Below are 20,184 nucleotides of genomic sequence, written 5' to 3' on the forward strand. Positions count from 1 at the left end.
CAGGAAGAGCCCTTGAGCCCAGGGGGTTGAGGCCAGTCTCTGAGAAGCATAATGAGATCTCTCTCTAAAAAAATGAAAAATAAAAATAAAATTGCTAGAAATGACTACTGTATAAAAAGAGCCAACATATAGGCCGGGCGCAGTGGCTCAAGCCTGTAATCCCAGCACTTCGGGAGGCCGAGACGGGCAGATCACGAGGTCAGGAGATCGAGACCATCCTGGCTAACACAGTGAAACCCCGTCTCTACTAAAAAACACACCAAAAAAACTAGCCAGACGAGGTGGCGGGCGCCTGTAGTCCCAGCTACTCAGGAGGCTGAGGCAGGAGAATGGCGTGAACCTGGGAGGCGGAGCTTGCAGTGAGCTGAGATCCGGCCACTGCACTCCAGCCTGGGCGACAGAGTGAGACTTCGTCTCAAAAAAAAAAAAAAAAAAGCCAACATATAAATTATTAAATAGAATGGAGCTATACATGTATGTATCTCTGTATTTACGTGTGTATGTGTGAATGACTTTTAAATAAAATGAATCAGGGATCAACTTCCCCAAACTGCAGGCTTGCCAAGGCAGAAGACATTCTTCGACTTTGCCCTTTCAGGTTGCCAGTATTAATACAACGCTATTTACAGAGTAGATGCTCAATAATGCTGTTTTATTTCAGTACTCCTGTGATACTGAAGGGAGGCAAAATCAAATACTTTTTTCTACACTGATGTGTGTGAATGTTTGTTCCATTTGGCTAAATAGTATCTACTCCCCCTACTTCTAGTGAAAGTTTTTGCTTTGAGGGATACCCCCATTCACTGGAGTTTTTTCACACAAGTTATCCATTTCTTTGCCTTCTGTAGGAATGTCCTGGAGATTGAAACCTGATCGTCGGGAGTCGCAGGAATCTGTCCAAGGGTGGTCTTTGCACACACAAGTCAGGCCAGGACCTAGGGGGAAAGGTGACTAAATCCGCAGACTAAAGGCTTATAGCTGCAGGCACAGCAAGAGCCTGCCTGAAAACCAGCCCACGAGGGACACGCCCACTCTACATGGGTCAGGAACTGGAGAGAGAGCCCTTAACTGGAGAGAGAGCCCTTACGGTGCCAACATGGCTCCATCTGAAACCCCTCAGAGGACACGTCAGCACTCCAGCTGCTGAGCAGGAAACAAGCACAGGCGTGTCCCATGCACGAGCAGCTGTGACCGGCTCAGAGCAGGCAGTGGGCGCCCATTGTTGGAAGAGTGAATAAACTGCTTTTTGAAAATATTATTTACTGGCCAGGCGCGGTGGCTCATGCCTGTAATCCCAGCACTTTGAGAGGCCAAGGCAGGCGGATCACCTGAGGTCAGGAGTTCAAGACCAGCCTCACCAACATGGCAAAACCCCATTTCTACTAAAAAAATACAAAAATTAGCCGGGTGTGGCAGCATGCGCCTGTAATCCCAGCTACTTGGGAGGCTGAGGCAGGGAGAACTGCTTGAACCCAGGAGACGGAGGGTGCAGTGAGCTGAGATAGCAACACTGCACTCCAGCCTGGGCAACAGAGATTCCATCTCAGAAAAAAAAAAAAAAAAAAAAAAAGGAAAGAAAAGAAACTTACTTATTTACCTACTTAAGACCACTTGAGTCAGGTTTGTTGCTTGCAACCAGAATGTTAATGAACTCTTTAACCAATCTTTTAAAGTCGTGCTTTCTTTCCGCAGATCTTTTAAAGATCACAGCATTTTCTGTATCCAGTAAACTACAGCACCTAAAAAGGACTTTTATTATGACTGTGCTTCAGATAATTAAAGTCCTAATTTTTCCCTAATAATGAAACAAAACTCTTTAGAAAGGCCATTTCAGAGGCATAAACAAATATACAGGAATAAAAAAATAGTCTGAAACCAAGTTTCATAATTTTCTAAACTATTTTAGGAAAAACAAATCACACTAGAAAATATCCACTAGAAACATATAACTTTAACCCAAAGGTGATCTGTTTTAACTTTCAAAAAAACTGGTAAAGTCAGCAAAAGCATTTAGAGGCTGTAATTTCAAAACTTCCTATTTGGGGGTGACCAACAGGTCTGCCATCCACAGCCCCATGCACTGTTTCAGGTAACGGGACCATGGTAACTAGAATGACTCCTTGTCTCTGAGCAGGGGTGCACTCTCCAGGGCCTCAGATACTTGTTACGCAACATTTTTCTCCTGTTTTAGACACCAGATCGCTGTGTAATAATGAAAGGACTCCCAGTGAAATGATATGGAACTTCAAGTTCCTCAGCTCTCACACTGAAGAGTACTGGCAAAGTCCACACTGTCCCCAACCACTTTCAAAAAGGAATGGAATAAAGGTTTAAAAAAAAAAAATGCGGAAAGGGTGGGGTAGCCATAGGCTGGAGAGACCCTGGAAAGCACTTCCTTTTAAAGTTTCCTTTATTGTTTCTGAGAAGATAAAAAAAAACCAAAAAAAACCAAATTGGCAAACTGGTTTACAAAATATTAAAAGGCCTCTAGTTTTCTAAAATGCCAAGGCCAGCAAGACACCTTGTGGTGAACAAAAGCAAATGAAGACTGAGTGCTCAGCTGGCACTCCAGAGCCCTCCTGCCCTGGCCCATCACTTCCCAGCAGCTCCCTGTGGGCAGAATGAAGCCCCTGTGCCTCTGCTTGTTTCTCACGACGGCCTGTAGAGAAGGCACCCATTCACCTGGCAGACGCAGGTCTTAACCATTCTCACACTATTGTCAAGACATCGAAAATGCACAACACGCCCTCGAACGCTAAGCCTCGGGGACCAGGCATGAGACTTACTTCAATCCAGGGATATCCAGAAGATTCGTCAGTCCTGTCCAGTTAATTTCTAAAAGCTGTTTTAAAACAAGGGCAAAATATTAAGTTCCAAACAACTTCCAACTATCAAATCAGGTGCACACAGACTTGTTTCTTTATAGACAAAATGTGTTAGTACACAACACAGACTCACACACTTCATCCTTCGTAATATATCAAGGACACCTTTCTTTGGTAGTACGTGGAGACCTGCCTCTTTTTGTTTTTTGATAATGTCACAGTTTTTGCTAGTAAAATCATAAAATAATTTATTTACCCACTCTCCTGTGGATGGACACTTAGAATTTTGACAGTTTCTCTTTATTGTAATTACAAATAATGATTCGGGGAATGCCTTTTTACATACATGTTCTTGTATACATATATAGACTAGCATTCCAAAAGTCAGATTTTGGGGTCAAAGGCTTATATTCACTTTTAATGTCAATAGATAGTACCTACCTGCCCTCCAAAAATACTGTACCCATTTACATTCCCACCCAAAGTGTATGAAAATGTCCTTTTCACATACCTCACCAAAAACAATACTAAAACCCAGCCTATCTGGCAGTTAAATAACGGACTTTATCATTGTTTTACTTTGTATTTTCCAATTAGCAGACCGTGCTCTACCCATTCATTCGACATCTGTGTTTATCTTAGAATAATTCCCATACAGTTAACTAACATTCCATTAAGTAGATGTTGGTTGGTAAAAACTATTGATTAGAAATACTGCTTTTCCTATTATGTTCCTTTAACAGCACATAATAAAATTACTTGTGCTCCATATTTGTAGAAGAAATTCTAAGTAAAATTGCATGATCTCAGTCACGCATATAGCTGAGTAACAAAACTGCTTGAATCCCTTTTTGCTTGCAAGCAAATATAAAGTGGAAGAGTCAAGATTCTTACAGATAGAACTAAAAAAAAAAAAAACCAAAAATTTTTAAGATCCTGAAAGGCTAAGATTTCTCAGTGTAACAGAAATGAGATATAAATATAAAAATTAGGAAGGAAAAAATAGGCAACTAATCTTCAAACTGGACTGCAAACATCAGTATCAACCTATGCTTTACTTCCCCCTTAAAATAAATGCTTTTCCCTAGTCCACCCATTGAACCACCTGGCTAAACCTCTACATCTAAATCATATGAATATATTTATAAACATTGACTGAAGAGCTCATTTTCCTTTCTCATTTCTCTCACGGAACTTAAAAAGGAACAGGTACTCCCTGCCACAACAAAATATTCTGGTCATACAAAAATACCTGTTATGAGGAAACTAAGATTTAAGAGGGCATCGTAACAGGATTCTATCATTTAGTTCTGAAGGTTGTTACTCCTGATCACAAATCTACTTCAAGAAATAAGAACATATCAGCCCAAGACTCCGTCTCAAAAAAAAAAAAAAAAAAAAAAAAAAGAACATATCAAAGATGCAGCACAGAATCTTGCACTCGACTCAGGTTCAAATGCAAGCACCTTGCACAGCGCACCATCAGAGGATCCCCAATGGTGACTGTTCCATCCGCAGAGCCAAGAGACACAGGAGCCACGTGAACTTCAAGAAAGGGCGGCTGTGTCAAGGAAAGCGGCAGGTAAGCATCTAAATAAAATCAGATGAGGCCATTGTGGTTAAAAGAACAGTAAAGAGAATACAATTCAAAGATGCTATTTAATAAAGAAATAAAGAATTTTTCCTACACAGCCATGCCTCGGCGATATCGTGGGCTGGGTTCTACAGCAGTGCAGTAAAGGGAATATTGCAACATGTGAGTCACACACATTTTTTGGTTTCCCAAGGCATACAAAAGTTATGTTTAAACTATAGTCTATTAAGTGTGCAATAGCATTATATCTTTAAAAAAATGTACATACCTTTATTTTAAAACACTTTATTGCTAAAAAATGCTTACGATCACCTAAGCCTTCAGCGTGTCACAATCTGGCTGGTAGAGGGTTTTGCCTCAGTGTTGATGGTTGCTGACTGACTAGGGTGGTGGTTGCTGAAGGTTAGGGTGATTGTGACAACGTCTTAAAATAAGACAACAGTGAAGTTTGCTGCACTGACTGACTCTTCCTTTCAAAAAAGATTTCTCTGTAGCATGCCACGCTGTTTGACAGCATTTTACCCACAGTAGAACATCTTTCAAAATCGGAGTCATCCTCTCAAACTCTGCTACTCCTTTATCAGCTAAATTTATGTGATATTCTAAATCGCTTATTGTCATTTCAGCAATGTTTGCAGCATCTTCACCAGGAGTAGATTCCATCTCAGGAAACCACTTTCTTTGTTAGTCATAAAAAGCAATTTCTCATCCTTAAACTTTGATCCTGAGACTGCAGCAATTCAGTCCCCTCTTCAGGCTCCACTTCTAACTACAGTTCTCTCGCTGTTTCCATTCCACCTGCACTTCCTTCTTCCACTGAAGTCCTGAACCCCTCAAAGTCATCCATGAGAGCTGGAATCAACTTCTTCCAAACTCCTGTTAATGTTCGTATTTTGTCTCTTCTCACGAATCACTGGTGTTTTCAATGGGATCTAGGATGGTGAATCCTTTCCAGGAGGTTTTCGACTTACTTTGCCCAGATCCATCAGAGGAATCACTGTCTGTGGCAGCAATCGTCTTACAAAATGTATTTCTTAAATAATAAGACTTGAAAGTTGAAATTTCTCCTGGATCCCTGAGCCGGAGAATGGAGGAGGTGTCAGCAGGCAAGAAAACAGCCTTCAACTCCTTGTGCAGCCGCATCAGAGCTCCTGGGTGATCAGGTGCACTGCTGATGAGCAGTTATATTTTGAGGGACTCTTTTTTTTCTGAGCAGCAGGTCTCAACACTGGGCTTAAAATACTTGGGAAACCAGCGTGGAAAAAGGTCATCCAGGCTTTGTTTTTCCAGGCATAGAGCACAGGCAGCACAGATTCAGCATGATTCTTAAGGGCCCCAGGCTTTTCAGAATGGAAAATGAGTGCTTACTTCAACTTAAAGTCACCACCTGCATTAGCTGTGACAACAGTTAGCTTGTCCTTTGAAGCCTTGAAGTCAGGCACTGACCTCTCCTCTCTAGCTGGGAAAGTTCCAGATGGCATCTTCTTCCAGCAGAAGATGTTTAATACACATTGAAAATCTGTTGTTTAGTGGAGCCACCTTCATCAATGATCTTAGCTAGATCTTCTAGACAACTTGCTACTTTACCTTGCACTTTTATGTTACGGAGATGGCTTCTTTCCTTGAACCTCACCAACCTCTTCAAACTTTTCTTCTGCAACTTCCTCACCTCTGTCAGTCTCCATCGAAGTGGATAGTTAGGACTTCGCTGTGGATTAGGCTCTGGCTTAAGGAAATATAATGTCTGGGCTGATCATCTCTCCAGGCACTAAAACTTTCTCCCTATCAGCAAGAAGGCTATTTCTCTATCATTGGTGTGTTCACTGGAGCAGCACTTTTCTCTTCCTTCAAGAACTTTTCCTTTGCATTTACAATTTGGCTGTTTGGCACAAGAGGCTTAGCTTTCAGCCTGTGCTGGCTTTCAACATGGCCTCTTCACTAAGCTTAATCATTTTTAGCTTCGTTTCTTTCTTTTTTTTTTTTTTGGAGACAGAGTCTTGCTCTGTTGCCCAGGCTGGAGTGCATTGGTGCCATCTTGGCTCACTACAACCTCTGCCTCCCAGGTTCAAGCGATTATCCTGCTTCAGCCTCCCAAGTAGCTGGGACTACAAGCATACGCTACCACGCCCAGCTAATTTTTTTTTTTTTTTAAGTAGAGACGGCTTTTCCCATGTTGACCAGGCTGGTCTTGAACTCCTGACCTCAGGTGATCCACCCAGCTTCTGACTGAAAGTGAGAGGTGTGCAACTGTCTTTCACTTGAATACAGAAAGGCCACCGCAGGGTTGTTAACTGGTCTAACTTCAATATTGTTGTGTCTCAGGGAATAGGGAGATCCAGGAGAGGCAGAGATAGGAGAACAGTCGGTCAGTGGAGCAGTCAGAAGATACAACATTTACCAATTAACTTGGCTGTTTGATATGGTTTGGCTCTGTGTCCCTACCCAAATCTCATGTCGAACTGTAATCTCCACGTGCCGAGGGAGGTACTTGGTAGGAGGTGATTGGCATGGGCACAGTTTCTCCCACACAATTCTCATGATAGTGAGGGAGTACTCACGAGTTCTGATAGTTCTACAAGTGGCTGTTTCTACTGCACACTCTCTCTCTCCTGCCACCATGTCAGACGTGCCTCACTTCCCCTAAGTTTCCTGAGGCCTCCCCAGCCATGCAGAACCTCAAGTCAATTGACCCTCCTTTCTTTATAAATTGCCCGATCTCAGGTAGTATCTTTACAGCAGTGTGAGAATGGACTAATCCGCGCTCTTACACGGACGTGGTTTGTGATGCCCCCAAAATAATTACATTAGAAACGACAAGGATCACTGACCACAGATTACAGTCACAGACATAATAATAACGCAAAAGTGTGAAATACTGCGAGAACTGCCAAAACATGACACAGAGGCATGAAGTGAACACATGGCACGGACAGGCTTCTTTATCACAGGGCTGCCATAAACCTTCAGCTAGCAAAAACACAGTATCTACCAAGTGCAATAAAGCAAAGGACAATAAAGCGAGGTGTGCCCTGAACACTTTCATCTTAAATGTCGTGGTCATATTTTATATGTCAGTCTTGTTACTTAAAGAAAAAACCACCTAGCATATAGTCTTAATAGCATTAAGGTACAATTGTTTTATCCAGGAAGTTTTGGGAAACAGAATTAACAATTCTCTTAAGAGCATTTTTCAATGTCATTATCTTTCAAGGAGAAGTCTGTAACGTAGAATACTTGAAATTTATGTTATAATGAGACTTTAATATGTTCCAAGTAGCTATGTGGTATTTTTGGACTTGTTAAAATATTTGGGTGAGACAAGGACTGACTTTAGAAAAAGTCAGTATAAAGCTAATTTTAGTTGGTGATTTTGGACCTGTTAATATATTTACATGAAACAGACACTGGCTTTAGTCAAGTTAATTGTATTATGGATAAAAACGTAAAAAAAAAAAAAAAAAAAGATAAATGTAACTAGTTGCAGGCTATTAAAAAATGTACAAAGTGGATGGAGGAAAACAATGAAAGAATCTCCTCCTATTCCTGAAATGTCACGTTCCATACTATTATTCCACGTGGCAATCTGAAAACCATTTCCATCAGCAGTGTTAACATCCTACTCACTTCACCAGAACTGCAACCCAGAATGATGGCACCGTCTCTCCAGCTAACTGACTCATCAGGCTTTTGCAGGATGCAATGCTCTTCCTCACCAAGATTCAGAACCATAGATCCGAAACATGTTCACAGCTGATGCAAGAAACCTACTTTTTTATATCGTGTATAAAGGTGCTATGAAAAATGACACCACACCATGTGACTGGCTGGCCTCCAGTTTTTTTTTTTTTTTTTTTTTTTTTTTTTTTTTTTTTTTTTTTTTTTTAGCATGCTCCCAAGAAAAGTATCTACTTGTTTAGATTAAAAAGTATGTTTCTGTTTGAAGGAACAGAAGATGTAACTTTACAGCTGACAAAACCGCTAGCCTCCTGTTAACATGAAGACTTTAAAGGCCTGGGAGGGGACTGACATAAACGTTTTGCTAGATTGTAAATGATAAAAACTGCCCAAAGTTGGCAAGTAAAACCTCCATAAATGGGTAGTATTAATGCTCTTCTTGTAGGCAAACTATCTAGATAAAACTTCCTTAAGGCTATCTAGAAACCTGAAAGGTGGCTTTTTGACTATCAAAACAAAAGATCAAAGGCATCAAATATAGGAAGAAGTTTCTATTTATAGCAAAGAGCACAAAGGGCTATGGGAGTAAGCTCAAAAACAAAGCAAGAGAGCCAGGTGTGGTGGCACAAGGACTGCCTGCGACCAGGACAGTGAGGCTGCAGTGGTGCGCTCCACTCTACGATTCTTTCTGGGAACAGTCACTGCACTCCAGCCTGGGCAGCACAGCAAGACTCCATCTCAAGAAAAAAAGAAGCCAAATAGACATACATTTTGAAAATTACATATAAAACTAGGTTAAAAAGTGGGTCTTCAAATTTAGAGTTAGTCCTAGAACTAAGAAAATCATTTATTTTAGTTTCACAGCGAAGAAAACTAAGACCTAGAGGAAGAAATCTTATCTGTAACTTTTTGCCTTTCACAACTAGATAAGCCAAGGACAGAATGAAATCCTCATCTTTTCACTGGACCCACATGGGAGAAACATTGATTTTTAAGGACGGCTGTGCAGATGGCGCTGCGGCCCCTTCTGCTCTAAACCGACCTACCTGCTCCTGTCTCTGATGTGTCTCATCTTGCTCACTGACTTCTCACTTGCTTCGAAGTCTCTCTCCGTGGAATGACGGGCAGACAGCCCCAGCTCATATTCGCTTCTAAACCTAGCGACCTTGACTCGGGTATTTGCTTACAGAGGCTGTGCAGAGCTTATGAACAGGGGGTTCTTGGCCCTGGGGTGGGGGGGGGGCAGTCCTCTGCTGCACAAGACCGACAGGCACAAGACATTTAAATGGTCAGCATCCATCTTGGTTTCTGCTACTAAATGGCAATAAGGGCCCCAGACCCCATTATTGTGACACCCTAAATATCCATTTCCAAATCTGTCACTGAGAATGACTACCTACAAAAGACACCACTCAAGAACAAAGTTTCTAAACTTTAAACTACAATTTGGGAGATTTTAGAGAATAAATTTCAATACCAGAGGCATCCCTACAAAAGTTTCCATTTTAAATATACTCTGGCTTTTATTTTCCTCACCAGTAATACGGGAACAATCCCATCCTGTGGGGACTAAGTCAGACAATGCACAGAAGCCATGAGCCTGGTTCCAAGCCCATCGCCTGCGACCGCAGTCATTACCTGAGAGCTTCCTTCCCTGGAAATCCCTTTGAGCAATTAAGATCTTTCTCGCCACTCTCAAAGACTAGCACATGTGCCACATAAGCATCACAGTGAACATTTACCCTTTTACTTTTGAAGTTCTGTCCCACTTTAATCTCAGATGAGAAACCATCTATAATCAAAGCACAACTGACCAAACATAAACCAAACAAACAGAGACTATTTCTGACCACTTGTCTTAGAATCATTTCAGAAAAACAACTTCATTATTTTGTCTAAAACAGAACCTCAAAAAGAATATTAACTATCAACGACAGAGTATTAAAAACGCAAAACAAGGCAGTTTTAGTATAAGCTTGTCAGGCAACGGGGGGCATGCCAGTGTAGGCCTTGTTGAAAAGACAGATACATTTAAGTGCTCCTGAAGTTCAGAGAAACTAATCGTCAGGGAGGGAGGAGCAGGAATTGTGGAAGGAAAGAACTCTGCTGGCTTTTGAAAGGAAGAGAGATTTGAATGCAAGAAAGAAGGTGCCAAGCAAAGGGGTCCCCATGTTGAAGGCACTGAAAGGCCTGTCCCTGGGCATGGGGAACGGTGAAGGACCAAGAGCCAGAGGCTGGAATGACGGAGGGAGAGAGTGGGAAGACAGAAGGAGCACACGTGTGTATGAGAATGTGTGTGAGAGGAAGAGTGTGAGAGGCTAAGTGTGAATCTGTGTGAGAAACAGGGACAGAGAACTAATGTGAGAATGACCGTGAGGGAAAATAAGTGTGAGAATAAGTGAGAATGAGTGTGTGAGAACATAAAAGCAAGTGTGAAAACGAGTGTGAGACAAAACATGTGAGAACAAGTACAAGTGTGAGACGAGTGTGAGAACAAAGTGTGAGAGGTGTGAGGAGCGTGAAAGAACACGCGTGAGAGTGAACAAGTGTGACTGAGGACGAAGTGTGAGAGTGAACTAACGAGTGTGAGAACAAAGTGAGAGGTGTGAGCGTGAAAGAACAAGTAAGACCAAGTGTGAGAACAAGTGTGACTGAGAATGAGGTGTGAGAGGTGTGAGTGTGAAAGAACAAGTGAGAACAAGTGTGAGTGAACTGAGTGTGAGAACAAAGTGTGTGGTGTGTGAAAGAACAAGTGTGAGAGTGAACAAGTGTGACTAAGAATGAAGTGTGAGTGAACTAACCAGTGTGAGAACAAAGTGAGAGGTATGAGCGTGAAAGAACAAGTGAGAACAAGTGTGAGAGAGAACAAGTGTGACTGAGAACGAGGTGTGAAAGGTGTGTGAAAGAACGAGTGAGAAGTGTGAATGCACTAACGTGTGAGAACAAAGTGTGAGGGGTGTGAGGAGCGTGAAAGAACAAGTGAGAACAAATGTGAGGTGTGAGTGTGAAAGAACAAGTGTGAGAGTGAACAAGTGTGAGAACGAGGAGTGAACTGAGTGTGCAAAGTGTGAGAGGTGTGAGTGTGAAAGAACAAGTGTGAGAGAAAGAGTGTGACAGAACAAGCTGTGAGAAGTGTGCATGGGAAAGAACAAGTGTGAGAGTGAACAAGTGTGACTGAGAACGAGGTGTGAGTGAACTAACGAGTGTGAGAACGATGTGAGAGGTGTGAATGTGAAAGAACAAGTGAGAGAACAAGTGTGACTGAGAACGAGGTGTGAGAGTGAACTAACGAGTGTGAGAATGAAGTGTGAGAGGTGAGTGTGAAAAAACAAGTGAGAACAAGTGTTAAGTGAACAAGTGTAAGTGTGAGAACAAAGTGTGAGGTGTGAGGAGTGTGAAAGAACGACTGAGAACAAGTGTGGGTGTGAAATCTGAGTGCTGAAAGTATGAGAATGTGTGTGAGAACGAGTGTGAAAGAACAAGCGTGAGTGTGTGAGAATAAAGTGTGAGGAGGAGTGAAATGAGAACAAGTGTCAGTGAAACAGCAAGCATGAGAAAATGTGAGAATGAGTGTGAGAACTAGCATGAAAGTGGGAGTGTGAGAACAAAGCGAGAATGAAAGAACATTCTTTGTCACACACCTGTGTGAGAATGAATGACAAAGAATGAGAACATGTGAAATAAGTGGGTGAGAACAAAGGAAAACATATGAAAGAACAAGTGAGTGTGAGAACAAGTGTGAGAATGGGTGTGAAAATGTGCATGAGAACAAGAAGTGTGAGAACGAGTATGGAAGCTCAAACGTGTGAGAACAAGTGTGAAAATGTGTGTCCGAGAAAACAAATGTGTGAGAATGAAAACGTGTGAGAACATGTGTGTGAGAATGAGTGCAGACAAGTGTCAAAGAACAAGTGTGAGTGTGAGAACAAGTGTGAGAGAGAACAAGTGTGAGAGAGAACAAGCGTGTGGGAAGGACAAAATGGGTGTGTGAGACAGGGAGGCTCCGAAGCCCAGTCTGAGGTCCACACGAGGGCATCACGGAGAAGCCACCAGCAGGGCCCGATAAAAGCCTGGCTTTAGAAGGCGCCTTTGGAAAAGCAACTAAAATTAGCGTGCCCCTCCTTCCCCACCGACACGTGCCTCAGGATGCTGGGAGCCTCGGCCTCTGGAGGATTGAGCTATTTCAGGAAACTGAAAAGCCAGTGGAACACGCATTTCCAAAGGGCAGGAAGTCACCTCTGAGCTGTTGTGACTCTTCTATGAGAAACAGAACGTGTACCGTGGTCCATGATCAGAAAGCAATGTCAGGTTTCAACTGGAACGACACAGATGTATCCACGTATTTCATGAACAGCACAGGTGCCCCTCTTCTCTCCACGTTCTGTAGTCCGTTGTGATGGGTGTGGTAATGTTTACAGTTCCAGGGCAGCCGCTGGGCACCTGACCACGTGCTGTAGGCCTGGCGTCCTGGCTGCATCCAGCTCCACAGTTCAGAACAAGAATCACCTGGAAAGTCTGTTGGAAATACAAACTCAGGGTTCCCACCTTTCTCCAGTTTTTTATTTAGTGGATCTGGGCTGTCAGTAAAGTTCAAAAATGTTTTTCTTATGTTTGTAAGTCCCAGGACTTCTGAGAGCTTCGTTCTTGACCACACGGGAGAGCTGACATCCTGAGCCACCAGCCAGCCTGAAATCCCTCCCTCCAGGCAGCTCCAAGGGAGGAGAGGCAGGAGTGAGCTGAACTTGAAGGAGGACGAGTTCCCCCGAAACAAGTGAGATGACTCCAGCCAGATCCTAATGAAAGGCCACAGGCCAAGTGTGGGTGAGCCAGAGAACCACAGAGGTGTGCACATCACGTGGTGGCACCTGCATGCCCGGTGTGCGAAGACAGCCTCAGGGAGGACACTGCCCATTGGGAGGAGCCCGGGAGGAGGCAGCTGCCACCGTAGAAGGGCACAAAGCAAGCCCCACCACACCTTCCATCTTAAGGGACAGAAGCCATGGGGGAGAGAAGCACCTTGAGGACCCACTGCAGCTGGGGAGAGGTCCCTTAAGGACGTGGTAGGACAATGTCCCAGGCCAGTAGAGACCCTGTATTGCTGGGGCAGGTGCAGACTCTGTCCTGCAAAAGACCTGCCAAAGACACAAGGCACAGGGAGGAAGGGGCAGGGTCTCTGGGAGAGCTCTGGCCCCAAGACTCAGGATGGACCAGGACAACAGGAAGCTCCTCTTTACCCCCTCTACTGGGGGTGGGCAAGACTGTCCAAAATAATACAAACATCAAACCCAGAAAGTCAGATCCCAGAAAGTCGGAGAAAACAGCAGGATAAATACTGCAAAAACTCCCAGTTACGAATGTGTGCTCTGAGTCTGTGGATGTGCCTGTGGCCCTGACTCTGGAACTCACTGCAGCCTCACTTGCAAGGCTGTAAGAATGGGCTTCAGGGAGCCCTGTTCAAACACTGCAACCCTCCCACCCACAGCTGGTCCAGGGGTGGGTATTTGACCCAGCTGGAACGGGAAGGGAAGAGGAGGGAGAGGCTGAGGATGCAGGAAGACTCAATGCTTTCTCTAAGTGCTGGCAGGCATGCTATTCCACACGTGGACTGCATTACCAGATGAAGCTAGTCTCAGAGGAAGAGGAGAGCGAGCAGAGGTGGAGACAGTCACGAAGGCTTTCAAACTCCTGGTTCCATTGTGTTCCTGAGACTCAACTGCAGTCCCCTGTGCACATGTCATGAGACACCAATATATGCTATTTTTATTTTTTAAATAAATACCTCTCCTTTTTAATCCCCATTTGCTTAAAGCACATCAATTTCTGGAGTCCTTGGCTAATAGGATTCAATTTCTTCTCATAACAGAAGACACTGTTTCCATTTTACAGAGGAAGAAACGGAATCTATGGTTCAAAAGATGCCAGCAGGCAGCACCTCCGCATTGGGCTTGAAGCCCCCGAATGTGGGTGGATGAACATGTTTGGGGTAAGCCTAGGACCATTTCTAAGGGAAGTTTTGGGGAAGACCTCCTGGATCCCCTCTACTCGAGGGATAAATCTAAACAAGACTGAGGGCTCTGAAACACCCCTAAACTGTATGCTGCCCAACAACTACCCAGTGAGAGTGCCTCCCCGTGCACAGCCAATGGCAAACCCCAGTTGTTCCAGTTCTTATCAGAACACTTATCCAAGCTTTTCTCCTTACCGATAATTCACCTCTAGTGGCCGGGTGCGGTGGCTCACACCTGTAATCCCGCACTCTGGAAGGCCAAGGTGGGTGGATCACCTGAGGTCATGAGTTCAAGACCACCCTGGCCGACATGGCGAAACCCTGTCTCTACCAAAAATACAAAAAAATTAGCCGGGTGTGGTGGTGGGCGTCTGTAATCTCAGCTACTCAGGAGGCTGAGGCAGGAGAATCACTTGAACCTGGGAGGCGGAGGGTGCAGTGAGCCGAGCTTGCATCATTGCACTCCAGGCTCGGCGACAAGAGTGAAACTCCGTCTCAAACAAACAAACAAAAAAATCGCCTCCAGTGTCAGGACTAAACCTACATGTAGGAGAAATACTTAATTTCTTAAAATCTGAAGGTTACTATGTGTTAGGTATTGTACTAAGCAGCTTACATTCATTGACATTTAATTTTCAGATTTAATTGTGTGAAGTAGGTATTACTGTCATCCCCATGTTACAGATACGAAAACTGAGGCTTAGAGAAATAAGCTGTTTGAAGGCTACAGTAAGAGGAAGAACTAAGAGTGGAAAACCAGGTTGTCCAACACACATCTGTCACTCAACCATGGCACTGTGCTGCCTTCTTCACCTACACTCCAACTTCGTCACTTCAGCAATGTTTAGGGTTTTTTTCCTTCAACAAGTTCTACATTATAAAAACTAAGCAAGCCAACAAGTAGAAAAATGTATAAAGGTTTCATAAGGGTTTCTAAATCATCCAAACAGTAAAAAGAAATTTGAAAAACCACAAAATAAAAACCCTTCTGGAAATATCTTTCACCAGGATGAGGAGGAATTTCTTGGCAGCCAGCAGAAAACCCTGTTCTCATGTTTTCCAGTAAAAGAAACTGAAAAATTTCCTTTTCACTGAAGCACACGTTTGATGACTTTACTCACCATATAAGGAAATGAGTGATTCTGCACTTTTCAGCCCCATCTTTCTTTTCTGAGCACTAAATTTCATTTGGAAGTTAATATGTTATTTTAAAAGTAAAGTCATCTATGGAAGATCCAAACTAAGTAAGAGCACTATTAAATTTTGAAGATGATTTAAAGATTTGGATTTTGTTACATTCTGCCACTTTTTAAAAAGGTCTTTCTCTAAATTATTAAAAATGTCCCTGGCTAAAGATGGGTAAGTTAAAAATACTTAGCAGTTTGTTAAGATTACTGAGGTTTTTTTGGTAACTAATGAAGCTGGTTTCTTAAACATACTGGACCTTTAATAACTGGTATGTGAAAAAAAACAAACAAACATGAATTTTAAATCTTATGAATCTCTTAACTTCCTGAATAGTAAAATTTAATTTTAATAGTAAAATTTGATGGAGATGACCCAGGAGTTTTTGGTTGTTCCCATGTTTCGTGTACTTAAAATCGATTCAAAATAAGCCCATTTATTTCAGTAATAAGAAAATCAGAATGATTATTTTATTCATAACAGAAAGTGATGACACTTAATTCTTTGTTTATACAGAAAAAGTACAACCTGTAGTAAACTAGTTTTTGACAGGTGTAGATAAACCCATATTTTAAAAGCAAATAACAATTTTTAGTAAGTTATTTGAATCAAATTATATGAATTAACATTCCTACTTTAAATTACATATTATGTTGAAGGTACCTACATGCAGAACTCATCAATGGCACATCTTGCATCATTCATTTACCAAACTCTAAGGAGACCGTTATGATCCTTGCTTTCAAAGAGCCAACAATAACTGTGCAGAAATTGCTGAAAGTAAGTGAAACAAAAGGGGCGAAGAAAGCCTTCTGTGGCAAAGGAAAAGGCACAGGGAGGTAGTAGTGAGGTGTGGGTTGATACAGACAACCATATGGGCAGTGTGCACCTGGAGAAGATGACCCAGACCACAATGAACACGGAGGGCAGCAAAGGGAGACGCTGGCCAGAGGCTACAGGAGCCCAGAGGAGGAGGAAAGAGTCTGTTTGGCAGGAGTAACAGTTCTGTTGTCTTGGTTTTGTGGGAAATAACAAATAGTATTTATTAACAAATAATAAACAGCATTAAAATAGTATTAACTTTAAAAACAACAACAACAACCACACAGTATACGTTCAGCATCCCTAATCTAAAAATCCAAAATGCTTCAATATCAGAAACTTTCTGAGTACTAGCATCATGCTCAAAGCAAACACTCACTGGAATCTAAGCAAATACTACAAAACCTGAAACACATCTGGTCCTAAACGTCTCCAATAATATTCAACCTGTATATGAAACTGTATGTACAGTTCACTAAACACACCCCAAATGAGGAAGGAGGTGCATGCAAGTGACGGTAGCCCTTATCTCTGGAGGGGAGAAAAGGGAGGTTTACAGGTTAGTCTTCTCAACAAAGTGTTCAGGAACATGAGCACTGTATCAGACTAAACTGGATCTGTATCCAGGCTCTTATTAGTTGTGTGACTTGGAAAAATAAGACTTTCACAATCTCAGTTTCTGAACAGTAAAAGAAAACAACGTTAATATTTAGCTATAGAGTTATGAGGATTAAATGAGCAAATATCTGTAAATCATATTCAGTGACGTGGTGGATAAAATGTGAGCTAAGACCTACACTTCTGAAGAAGTCCACGTTTTCAAATTTTTGTAACATTTTTATAATCAGGAAAGAGAGCTGTTTATCAGGAGATAAGCTCTCAGTTAAGGCACAAAGAAATACAAAAAACTCCCACAAGATTCATGCAACAGAAAGGGACAACAGCGAGTTGATAAAATTTTGTTTCTCCACTTTATACATTCTTCCACGGGTATGTATTTTTGTCACCGAATGGGAAAATAAAAATGAAATAAATATTGACTTACTGGTTTCCTAAGGAAGAAGATAGACAAAGCTCCAACTAAGGGCATATCTCCAATCAACGGTTCCAGAATCACCCGCATGGTACCATGAATCTAAACTCAAACAGGAAACCAAAATATGTAATAGAAAACAATTCTCCTGGGCCACTTAAGGAGTTTGCTTGCGCATCTTAGTAACTTTTGAGCACTTGACTTCTTATTTCTCTCAACTATGACCTACAGTTAAAAACTGAACGTCAAAAAAATTCCAAGCTAGAAAAACTTCCTAATTTTCTTTCTGAATACAGCTTAGAGAACTTTAGAAAACTGTAAAATTAAAACAAAAAACAAAAAACTTACCTGGATACTTTTCACACCAGCTCTACAAAAATATCGTTTGATCTCCAAATCAATCTCACAATTTCCTACAAAACTAACAAAGAAAAAATTCTGCATTACATAATGTGAGTGAAATGAACTACTCTCTTCATCACTATAGACCTGCAAGATGTATAATCTGAATAAAATGATAGTAAAGCAAGCAAATAGATTGTAGGTAAAAATAGTAAAATACGGCCCATCAGATTACAGTATTTTACCGCTCCAGGTCTTCAGGCTGTTATCAGGTCCAATACTGCTCTGACCTTGGGAGGAATACTCCCAATCAATCAATCAATCAATGGTTGTGGTTGTTGTTGGTCTTACATATAAAAATCTTAACTAAATAGAAATGTCGATGTTCAAAAGAAGATGTAAATAACAAACTGCAACTTCTGAAGCAGACTTTTGATGCAATGTAGTTTTCTTTACCTTATAAATCTGATGTTTAAAACATTACAAAGTTTAATTTTATTTCACACAAATAAATTTCACATCTTGCTTCCCAATCATGAAAAATCTCTCAGTGCCCTAGGCCTCTATGACACCAAAGACTAGAAACAGTGCATCTGTTTGGGGCCTCAATTTTGCTCAATAAGTAAGTCATTTCAGATATTAATATGAAACAAACATAACGCTATAAGGCAAGATATGCATCTATTTTTAATATAAACATGAAATGTCAAACACTTTTTGCGTGGGTTAGTGTAGGACCTGCCCCGACCCTCGGCTCCTGGAGGCAGGTTGTCACACTCTGACCTGACAACGTCTGTGGGGAAGTTTGATAAATGCTAGAAAGGAATGTCTAAGCAGATAAGCAAAATAGTAACGAAAGGAATCTGGAATAAGTTTCTTCCAGTATTTATTGTCCTGGTGTTAACGCCAAGGCCTACAGCTTCTTCTCATTGAGAATTACTCTCTACCTAGTTGGTAAAATCACCAATAACCTGTTACAAAACTATAAAAAAACTTTCCTTTTCTTCATTCTATGACTTGATCATTTTCTTTTCTTTTTTTTTTTTGAGATGGAGTCTTGCTCTGCTGGCCAGGCTGGAGGGCAGTGGCACGATGGTGACTCACCGCAACAGCCGCTATCTGGTTCAGGCCATTCTCCTGCCTCAGCCTCCCAAGTACCTGGGATTACAGGTGTGCGCCACCACGCCCAGCTCATTTTTGTACTTTTAGTAGAGATGGGGTTCCACCATGTTGGCCAGGCTGGTCTCGAACTCCCAACCTCAAGGGGTCCACCCGCCTCCGCCTCCCAAACTGCTGGAATTAACAGGCATGAGCCATTGCACCCGGCCTTGATCATTTTATTTTCTAATACTTTTCAATTATTCCTTCCCCATCTCTACTGCCTGCCAATTTAGTTAAAGTGCCTGTCTGGAACTCACAACAAAGCAGAATGCGTATTTGTTCAGAGACATAAATCTGAGCAGGACACTCGGCACATGTTATGGGAGCTAACCATGAAACCAGACTGCACCTTCAGAATGGCGTCCACTGACTGACGGACTCAAACTTGCTCGGTGCTGGCGACACTGGACAAGCGCACAAGGCTCCAACCCTCATGAAGCCTGGTACCAGCCCAGTGGGCCACCCTCCTGGAAGTGAACCGTCCTCCTGGGGCACAGCCTGATCCGAGAAATACGTGGGTGTCCTCTTTTACTCCACTGATGACAATGGTGTTTGCCCTAGCACCAAATATTTTAAAGAGGCAGATTTTTCCATATTAGATTAAAGAAAGTCTATGCTTCTTTCTGAAATAAAGGTAACTTGGTACCAACATTCATTATATTTAAATACTTTGGAAACTCAATGATCACTTTAATAAAATGATCTTTAGTAAAGGATCAAAAAAAGCACACAACTCTGAGCTGCTGGACACCACGTGTTGTTCTGAGTGCACAGTACTCACTGGGCACCACACACAGTGTGTTGAGAGGCCCCACGTGGAGCAGGAAGCCCTGAGCAAGCTCAAGGAGGAACGATGATGAAAGACAAGAGAAGCCCACTTTTGAGCCACAGCCCGGGGGACACAGTGAGACCCTATGGGGGGTGTGGGGGGAAGGAAGCCCATTTTTATTATGCTATGCATGGTAGCTGGCAGCTCTTCAATTTCTTTTTTTTCCAATGTAAAACACTGCATTAAAATACACAAAAATTTGGCTGGGCATGGTGGCTCATGTCTGTAATCCTAGCACTTTCAGAGGCTGAGGCAGGTGGATCACTTGAGGTCAGGAGTTTTAGACCAGCCTGGCCAACAAGGTGGAAACCTTGTCTCTGCTAAAAATATAAAAATTAGTCAGGCATGGTGGCATGTGCCTATAATCCCAGCTACTCAGGAGGCTGAGGCAGGAGAATTGCTTGAATCCAGGAGGCGGAGGTTGCAGTGAGCTAAGATCGCACCATTGCACTCCAACCTGGGTGACAGAGACTCCGTCTGAAAATAAATAAATAAATTAATACCCAAAAAACCTACCCTTATAATCATTTTCAAGTGTACAACTCGGTGGTACTAAACACGTCCATAACATGCAACCATCACCACCAGCCATCTCCAGAACATTTTTCAACCTGCAAAATGAACACCCTTCCTTCCCCCATTAAACACTGACTCCCCATTCCTTCTGCCCCCAGGCCCTGGCAACCACCATTCTGCTTCTGTGTCTATGAG

General features: G+C 42.3%; 1 protein-coding gene across 2 annotated transcripts in view; it reads right to left on the reverse strand.

The window, feature by feature from the left end:
- ESYT2 (extended synaptotagmin 2) overlaps nucleotides 1-20,184 on the reverse strand; it is a 100,183-nt gene that overhangs the window by 40,804 nt on the left and 39,195 nt on the right. For both annotated transcript variants that reach the window (XM_025378900.1, XM_025378901.1), the window contains exons 5-7: nucleotides 17,490-17,562; nucleotides 17,154-17,243; nucleotides 2,787-2,842 (exon numbers count right to left, since the gene is read on the reverse strand). In XM_025378900.1, the coding sequence (XP_025234685.1) occupies nucleotides 2,787-2,842; nucleotides 17,154-17,243; nucleotides 17,490-17,562 (219 nt within the window). The remainder of the gene's footprint in view (nucleotides 1-2,786; nucleotides 2,843-17,153; nucleotides 17,244-17,489; nucleotides 17,563-20,184) is intronic.

Source organism: Theropithecus gelada, chromosome 3, assembly GCF_003255815.1.
Source record: "Theropithecus gelada isolate Dixy chromosome 3, Tgel_1.0, whole genome shotgun sequence".
NCBI lineage: Eukaryota > Metazoa > Chordata > Mammalia > Primates > Cercopithecidae > Theropithecus > Theropithecus gelada.